Source organism: Cystoisospora suis (genome assembly GCF_002600585.1).
Source record: "Cystoisospora suis strain Wien I chromosome Unknown contig_1103, whole genome shotgun sequence".
NCBI lineage: Eukaryota > Apicomplexa > Conoidasida > Eucoccidiorida > Sarcocystidae > Cystoisospora > Cystoisospora suis.
This window is the reverse complement of record NW_027153904.1, coordinates 281-9,401: the sequence shown is the minus strand read 5'-3', so window position 1 is coordinate 9,401 and position 9,121 is coordinate 281. Positions and strand designations below refer to the sequence as shown.

The 9,121-nt window shown below is 53.6% G+C and overlaps 1 protein-coding gene across 1 annotated transcript; it reads right to left on the bottom strand.

The window, feature by feature from the left end:
• Nucleotides 1-130: 130 nt before the first annotated feature.
• CSUI_002674 (ppr repeat-containing protein) lies at nucleotides 131-8,791 on the bottom strand. The gene is made up of 8 exons (XM_068062873.1): nucleotides 8,603-8,791; nucleotides 8,022-8,188; nucleotides 7,717-7,855; nucleotides 5,153-7,204; nucleotides 4,289-4,806; nucleotides 3,395-3,481; nucleotides 2,905-3,017; nucleotides 131-2,232 (listed from the first exon to the last, which is right to left on the bottom strand). Exons 1-4 carry the CDS (start codon nucleotides 8,740-8,742, stop codon nucleotides 5,389-5,391), a joined length of 2,262 nt encoding a protein of 753 aa, XP_067925149.1. The 5' UTR covers nucleotides 8,743-8,791; the 3' UTR covers nucleotides 131-2,232; nucleotides 2,905-3,017; nucleotides 3,395-3,481; nucleotides 4,289-4,806; nucleotides 5,153-5,388.
• Nucleotides 8,792-9,121: the final 330 nt, after the last annotated feature.

The window sequence follows — 9,121 nt, the reverse complement described above, 5'->3', positions numbered from 1 at the left end:
TGAACCTAACGTAGGTTCATGAGGCTCCTAACACTCCGCTCCTTCCAAGGAACTTGTAATGCAAGGAGTAATACTCATACCCTGGTTTCTTCTTCAGCACAAACAGGGTTCTGAGTTCGAGCGCTGACCGCTCCCTTGGCGCGGCCCTTGCTGCACAGTATTGTACACTGGCCGCTCATCCTCGCGGAAAAGCATTTGATCCCCCTGTCTTTGTGTGGTGACTTCATGACGTCTGCAGTTTAGGGGCATGCCAGTGGAAGGCCTGATAATACCACGATGAAGGAGTGTATGCACGTACCTCCATCTGGGCACACGAACGCAAATGCGCGGAGGAAGAAGAAGAAAGTTCTCTTCCGTGAAAGCAGACATACACGGCCATGCTATAGTTGACCAGGACACATCGACAGAACTGCAGCGCTCACACATCACAAGAGCGTGCATGCATCGAATCACTGCGGCTGGGAGAGCCGCGGAGTTGAAGTACCACAGAGTAGCAGGAGGCCTATCTAAAGACTCCACATTAGCGAGACTCAGGACGGACTACCGTGAAGAATCCGCCAACATGTCCATGCAGAAGAACACTGTCCTAACGTAGCCGGCTAATCGAAATGGACAGATACTACATACTATTATCATCCGTCTGTACTGGTGCACAGCCATGTGTCTGAAGAACCCAACTTGAGATGCTGCAACGTCACGTCTCACACAAGCACGGTAACGACCGCACTTGTGCCGCGCAGAAACAGGATATGGTAAAAGCCCGGCAAATACCATACTGCACACACCAAGTGGAACCCAATACCAGGCGCGCCCCTACATTCCACCGCGCTGCCTGGGACGATAGTAACACCACGCGACAACGCAAGCAACAGAGCGCGAGAAAGAAGGCACACGAACAGGAACAAAACTTCCTCCCACGCAGTGCCGGCCATTTACATTGCATCTACCCCTTGGCGTGTACCCCCGTAACGGCTTGAGTACAGAAACACGAGACAAAAGCACAAACCATTATCACGCTCCCCTCGAGAAAACACTGAGGCCGTGCGCTGCGGCTGTTTGTTTTTGACTGCCTTCTGTGAGTACGCTCAACAAGCACAGTGCATGCACGCCTCTCACACCTTGCTCGTGCGTTGGTTGGAGGTCTGTCGCATGCCCCTATGTATATGGGTTGAAAGAAGCCGAGGAACGAGACCCGCAACAGCGTCTGGGTCTGTGGTACCGCAAATAGCTGAAATCGATCCCGGCACTGTTGGGTTAGTCCCCTCTCTCCCAACAATCGACACTGTTTTCACCTCTACCTCGACGCTTTGTACACAGCGTATAAAAGCGTCTAGGTAGATCGGAGGTTAACGAGAGTTCGAACAGATGACGGCACACTTCGCCGGAGGAAGAGCACACTTTCACCCTACAGTATGAAACGAAGACGCTGCTGAGACGACGGGACTGCGGACAGAATATACATGTCTAGAGACAGTCGCTGCATTGCCCTCCTCAGGGCGAATCCTTGTGGCCTTCAAGAGGCGTACAGTCGCCTACAAAGACTGAGAAAAAGGTAGCTCAAAACGAAACTTTTGACACAGAGTCCACCACCGCGGACACCCAAAACAAGCCCGGCTTAGTCTTGCGTAAGTCTGGAGAGATATCCTGTCCGACGTGCCATGCGGAGGCCGCTGTACCGAGATGGGAATTCAGCTGGACACACTTCTCTCTCCATGGAGAAATGTTTACTGGAATTGGATGGCCTGGAGACAGTAACTCGATCCAAACAAAAGCCACCTGTAGGGAAACTGTATCAAGCTGAATTCCCGTCTCAGATCCAACAGATTTATAGCGGCACCGAGTTCAGTAGCCCGCGTACTCCAGAACCACAAGCACAAGGCTGAAAGCAAGAATTGTTGTATACATCCTTCCGGCCGCTCCAGCTATAAACATACGCTACCTTCCTCGAAAGTGTTCGAAAGAAGGAGCGAGACGGGTGCCTGATGAGACGGCCCTGAGAAACTGCAGTCTTCACCCTTTTAGGGACTTTGACTGAAGGGGAGGTTTGACCTCGATCCCTTTCGGACCTTCAGAAGAGCATGAACTAAATTTCATCGGGGACTCAATACCAGTAATTTCTGTGGAAGACAGCCGGGGAACGGCTTGTGCTTTCACCAGGGAAGGTTCCGCTTCCGGAGAGATGAGGCCGCGAACAGCGCGATACGCACGACTCGAGAGTCTGACACCGAACTCCTGGACGCACAGCAAAGACACACGGCGGCCGCGCCTTGAGGGAAAAGCCTGCTCTGGTCTGGTGGCAAGCGGCCTTTAGACCGAACCAGGGAGGTCGACAGTGAACCCCTCCTAGGGGCTCACTTTCTAAACTGCAGAACTGAACGCCCTGTCTCAGAAGAGAGCTCAGTTCGACAGTCTACTGTTACATCCTTCCAGACTCTGCCTTCACCAAACTGTTACTGGATACTCACTCGTGAGAAGGCCCGAAAGCTGACGCAGTCACTGACCTCTTTCGTGGGCCACGGTACACCCTCTGCAAATCCCCTGGTTGCAGGCACTGTCCGCCATTTTTTCGTAGGAGCAGTACTCAAACGGGTACGTAACTCTCCACTAACCTATATATATATAGTTCTACGACCTCCGACAGATATCATGAGACAGGTGGTGACCTACTATACAGGTGCCGTGCGTGTCCGAGTTACCCCCCATGAGCAGCGAACATGTGTAAGCGAAGAGACTCTCAAAGACACTAGATAAACTCCTGCAGAAGATAGGTGGACTTCCAACACCTTCAGAATGCAAAGCAAGTACACCGTGGCAATGTATCCCTGAGCTAGCTATCTATGAATGCAATCTGGCTGTCGAGCTATTGACTCCCTCTGTGCATTAGTAGCTTCTCCACACTCTCACGTTTGCCTGCTTGCAGAGAGTCAAGGCTTCTCTGGGAAGCTGCTGCTCCGCACAAACACGAAGAAGCCAGTTCACGGTCAGCTTGGTGACCCGGAGGAAGCTCTCGTTTATGCCTGCAAAGACGGTGACATGAAACAGAGCTGGAGGCAATACAAGATGGGTTGGCCTTGTAAATTACCTGCTCACACACTGAAGCATAGTACAGTACTATCACAGCCCCAATGACGACGAGACGACAACGAAATACAGCTGCAGACCTAAGTGTGACGCCGTGTCTCCCCTGTTTTCGGTGCAGGGCCGGGTGAACCACCACATCTTCCGACTTCTCTTCAATACAGTGCGTTCGTGCACCTGATCATTGCCGTTGAGACTTCAGTCGCCTCGGACAACGAAGGTTCTGCCTGCATACAGAACCTAGGTAGTAAGGTGAGAGTGAAGGTACAACCGATGTTGGTGTTTTAGGAAGAAGGGTCACCCCAGTGTTACTTACGAGGGGCTCCGTCCGTCCGGTCGGGCCTGGAAAGAGAGGCTTCACTTCGGAGCTCTTCCCAGAGTTCCCACACCCTATCAAGTCGGCCTGGAGTCAGATCAAAAGAAAACGCCACAACGAGAACTTCCTTATAAGCAACCATAGGCAGAGCACTTTGATATCGAACCGTATGTATCACTGAAGACAGAACCACACGAACGTCCCTACGGCGAGCGGGAATCCTAGCTTGCCACGCACGGCCGAGCGAACAAACCCCGGAGTCCGTCTGCGGGACTGCCCCAAGCTCCTTTAAATGACGAACTGACGTACTGGATTTGTAGCCGTGTCTTGACTACAAACCCGTGGATGCAACATAAACTGAGCGACTTTCCCAGTCGGCCGCGCGAAGAGCAACTCAACTTTGTGGCACCTCTGAACGTATTACAATGTGCATCTGCTGCGACGATATTGTAGTAGCACCACACTTGTAAAGACAGAAAAAACTAACATGCAACTTCACATACAACCTAAACTACAACGATACGGCCGACGCCGTGAGGCGACCGACACCCGGGGATGAGAAGCGCTCCTCTGTCGTGTCTCACGTTACGCTGAATACTTCCCCCACTGACGACACCGCAAAGGTAAACAAGCTCTCGGTTCCCGGGAAGAACCGTCGGTGGTTTGAGTCGTCTAGTGCAGCATGCATGCGCAATTTCATCTGAATTACTTTCTACAGAAAAGGAGGGTTGGTGTCCTGTGGCATCGACACAGACTGTAACATAGTGAATGCTTCTAGTAGACCTGCAATCCGAAGACAGCAACGAGTAAAGATCCATGCAAGTTCACGTACACACAACAGCTCCGTGGACAAGAAACAACCGGCCTGTAACAGGGGGATGTGACTTTGCGCACCCGCTCGATAGTTTGCTTGCATGATCTGATAGTATGTGAACTCGGTGGGGTGAAGACACGAGATCATCTCGCTGTGGCCTTGTCCATACGCCAGAGAACCAAGAGGATGACTCTGATCGTCCAACACAGTAGCTGTGCTGGGTTCTTGGACTGGCAGATCAGCGCCTTGCGAAGACACCGAGGCTCCTAGACGGACACCAGGCTCTGCGTTACTAGAAGCATACACCACTAAGCTGCGTTCCCGCGTAGCGGCTTGTCCTCCAACCAGAGACGGCGCTGAACCGTCACTTTTTTCTTTCGCTTCTCCAACTAAGCTTCCACCCAAAGCCTTGTCATCCCCCCGAGCATGCGAAACACTGAAGGAAGCATGATGCGCGATCGCCCGACGTGCTCTTCGAACCTCTAGTTTTAGAGCACGGAAAACGCTCTCAGCCGCGTCAACCTCGCCTGCTGTCCCACAAGCTTTGATCAAAACGGTATACGTGAGAAGATCAGGGAACACCCCGCACTGCTGCATCCTGTCCGCACACAACACACACACACACACCTCCTACTGAGGAGGAGTCCCTCTCGATCTCGCGGAAAGTACTTGTCATAAACAGACATATGCAGAGTGTGGAAGGGCGCACGCATGCACTGACATGCAGAACTTCTGCTAGGCGACGTAAAACGGTGATCAACTTTGAGTGTGACTGGGGGACAGTTCGTCACGTTAAGAAGTCCAGCTGGAAATCCCTAGAGCTACACCGGGTCGACAATCTGGAAGAGAGCCTCCTGTGCGAGAAAAGAATCTTTCCGTTGCCGGTTTGTTCCCTCGGTTTTGCGGAGGCATTCCAACAGTAAATTCAGAACACGGTCGCTTACCGGGGGGAATTCCGTGGGTGGATACAAACACAGCGTCAAGCACTATCTACATCCTGTAGTGAAGTGAGTCTGGGACCTGAAAACGTTGAGAGACGAAGCAAGCGACTGCCACCTACAACAATTCGCCTCTGTCTTCAACTCTTCACCGGCTGTGGAAGTGGCTCTTGGAGAGGGCCCTCAGCATCTAGTTGACGTCACCTTGAGAAACAAATACGCCAGCTTAGGCTCCCGGGCACTCACGTAGTGAAAACTGCATGAGCTAGGGCAAGATGTCCCGCTTGCGCACAGGCGTTCAACAAAGCATTGAACGCCGCGACATCTGGCACAACCCAGAGTCTCATCTCCTCCTGATCACTCCTTTCACCCGGCACTCGAGCTGCTCCTTCGCGCTGTCTACGGAAGACACTTTCCTCCTCTGTCCACTTCTCCGTCTCTTCAGTCTTCCTTTGACTGTCGCGGGTCCTGCCACCAGACTCAAGAACAGATACAGGTCTCCCCGCGGATTTCCCAGGGAACGGCATTGGAACTTCCGCACCTCCACCTGCCTGCACGAGAGCTTTGAACAATGCGAAAGCCTCTGCGAGTCTCGCAGATGCTCCCCCCGACAAAGCGGGATGTCCAACTGTCCTCTCGAATCTGGTTATACTCTTTACGGGCTGCCTGTTGTCGTCGCTCCTTTCGTCCGGGAAGTGACTCGGCGATGAGAACACGGAAGACGATAGAAGAGTGGCCTCCGCCAGTCGGAATAGCTTCCCCAGTGCTTCCCTTGCACCGTTCTCCACTGTCCTAAGTTGGTATCCCTGGGTCGGATTGACAATCGAGAAGCTGTTATAGCGCCCCTTCCCTAAACTTGAAGAGGGCGCAAGCTTATTAGCGGTAGTCGACCGCACCTCCGCCACATGTCCCCGACTCCGTACCTTCGACGGAGACTCTGACCTCTGTTCAACCCGTAAAAGACCGTCAGGAGAGACAGCGCGGCTGGCGCTTTGACACAAGAGCTGTACGCCTGCTTTTCCTTCCATAATCCGATCCGAACACTGCGGCCTCGCAGTCAGTTTCGTCAGCTCCGTTGGCTGCTGAGATGCATCCCGGGAGAAAACGTGCGTAGCCTTCGACTGTTGTGTAGCTCCACCTTTTCTACTCTCGACAGCGATCACGAAAGGAGAACCTTCCGCGGAAAGCACCTGGCCTGACTCGCCAGATTGGCTGTGTGGCACGTCGCTCGTCTCCTGTTGAACTGAAGACCAAAGCGTCATTCGTGGGCCTTCACTAAGGGCATCACCGCTTCGTCCTCCACCACCGTGATGACAAACCGAAGTCGAAGAACTCGGTAATGAAAACCCCTCAGTGCCTTCGCCACTTCCGCCACGCATATCGGTCTCACGGGATGCTCCCGGTGACAACATCTCAGGAATGCTCGAAAGGCTGCCGAAAAGCGTCTTGTCGGACAAGCCGCGCGCCTGAAGAAGTTGGTCCGAGTTTTCTAAGCAGTGATGTACCGATCCATCCGCCAGGCGTTCAATGTTTTCTATGGCTGCCCGCAAGAGCCTCCGTTCGGAAGGGAGAAGTGAGCACAGCCAGCACTTCTCCACGAAGGGGCGAGACGCGAAACCAGACTTGTTTGCAGGAACGCAGGGACCACGGTCAAAACTGGTGGACATTGTCTGAGGTGGAACGGCCGAAGAAACGGAAGCGGTGTTGCCTTGCCGAGTTGGCTGTCGTAAGTCCAGAGAGGTGCCATTGCTAGCTTCGTCCAGAGAGGGAACGCCAAACACACGAGACCCATTGACAGTCGTCCCCTCGGGCACTGCCCTTCTAAGTCGGTTTCCGCTAGTACGGCTATCTGCACCCAATACAGCAGCCCCTCTGCGTCTACGAAGGGCAAGAAAAACGTCGAGAAAATGACCGACCGCCCTTGCGCGAGTCACTGCCGATTGCACAGCCACGCGCATAAGGTGACTTTGGCTCGCCGAGTGTAAGGCATTATCCAGCCCGCGTGGCGACGAGCCGCGAAAATCTCCAGTGAGCTTCATGGCGACAGACCGAATCGTGCTGAGAGAACACAAAGGACAAGTTCCGATGACGACTGTATTTGAAGCAGAGGGCTTGTAACTGTTTGAACACTTCGCACGTTTCTAACGAAGGAGTCACCACCTGGCGCAGCACTGTGGAACCCCCCAGTCAAACACGGAAGATGAGGCAAGAACCACCGGTCCTTCACCTCTCTTGATATCCCCCCCGTAAAACCGAAGCCACACCGAAGGACAGATCGTACCCGCACGACCGCCGACAACGTTTGTGTAACCGACACTAGTAGAGAGGTTGCTTGCACGGAGATAGACACGTACGGAGTGTCTATCTCCGTGCAAGCCGAAACAACGCCTGGACATCGCAACACGCAAGGTAGCGGACGAAGGGTTTCCTTCGAGCATATCCTCCCTTCACACTCATCGATGCTGACGCTCTGTTGCTCTGAAATCAATAAGCAGACGGCCTTTCCCCGTTTTTACTCCTGGCATACTTTTTGCCGCCCCTCCCCCCGGAGACCTATTATATAGTTTCACCTCAGCGCTCGGAAAGCCGCCTCGACAGCAGGTCTGCTTAAAGTATTTTGTGCCTTGTCACTGTGTGGACACGTCGTGTGCAAACCGTCTTCTCTCCCTGCGTCCTGGCGACCAACGCAGGCCGCAGTTTCGTCCGATGCTGCGCAGCAACAAACCACACAAGAAGCTCCTGAATCTCTGCCAGACGCCGATGACCCGGACAGATGTTCCGGGGTCTCTCGCTTGATCGGACAACACCGGCGTTTGAGAATGCCGCTCTTGACGGACAAGACCACCGAAAACGCGCAGTCAGGTCTCCGTCTCACCTCCGAAGTGTGCACTACCCAACAGTGACGCAGTGCCCGTCTGACGCTCCCGTGACCGCTGGAGCGACGGCTGTTCAGACTCTGCTTGCGTCCGGGCTGAGAAGCCGGCAGTCTGCTCCCGAAGCAAACTGTAGACAGCTTCCAGGCGGCTGAAGGAGATGAACAAGCTGCAGAACAAAGGCCGAAAACCACACAGCAGCAGCCGAAGAAATCACACCAGTCTGGCCACCATGGAAGCCTCACGGGACAGCATCCTATCCATAGCTTGGCGGAACGAGCGACGTAAGGCGCACGGTAAAACCCCAGCTGTGTACCGACTCCATGAGAAGTAATCGATACTGGTACCGGAAGAAGCAATCCAACGAGACAGAGAACGAGACACCGAAGACGTTGTTCTCGGCAATGTTCTTTCCCGGATGCTTGACGTCCTCTCCTGACCAAAAAGCCCGATCCCTGCACACTAGCTTCTTCACAGCACCCCCGTGCATTCAGCTAAGGAGAAGTGCAATTCGCGTACAGACCAAGAAGGCAAACACCATTATAGTACGTGTCACGTGCCGTCGTCGAGACGGCGGACTTACCGCCTCAAAAGAGCTTTCATCCCCGGATCAGGAGGACGGAGAGCATCACGTAAGAATGAAGAAATCGAAACTGGCGTCTGCAAATGCGAACAGAAAAGCACTACCTGAATTCCACGCGCAGAAAACGTGCACAAGGACATCTACGCCTCTGAACACGAGATACCATCAACGAGGCCACCGGCAGGCTCATCGCACCCCCGCCCCCCGGTAGAATAAAGCCATGCATGGACCTGCACACTGCTAGTGCTACTACATGATAAAACCACCACGCCTGGGACGCAATGCGCTCCAGATCAAAATTTCTTCCTTCGTTCCCTCCAGTCACATCCAGGGGGATCGCGATCGCCAGCGTCAAGAGAAGGGGGATGTTGCGCAAGGCGTCTTGTCGAATACGATTGAGAAGACGCCCTTGCTAAGGCCTCTGGAACTGAAGACCTAACAAAGCAGAAGCCTACAGTAACAGGTCTGAATCGCGACACATCCGAACACACAACAGTGAGAGCGACGTCCCGGGGGGGG

Coding starts and splice junctions, on each gene's coding strand:
- CSUI_002674 (XM_068062873.1), bottom strand. CDS start 8,742: ATGTCCTTGTGCACGTTTTCTGCGCGTGGAATTCAGGTAGTGCTTTTC. Junction 8,189..8,602: donor ATGAAAGCTCTTTTGAGGCG/GTAAGTCCGCCG, acceptor TTTGTTCTGCAG/CTTGTTCATCTCCTTCAGCC. Junction 7,856..8,021: donor GGGTAGTGCACACTTCGGAG/GTGAGACGGAGA, acceptor GTTGCTGCGCAG/CATCGGACGAAACTGCGGCC.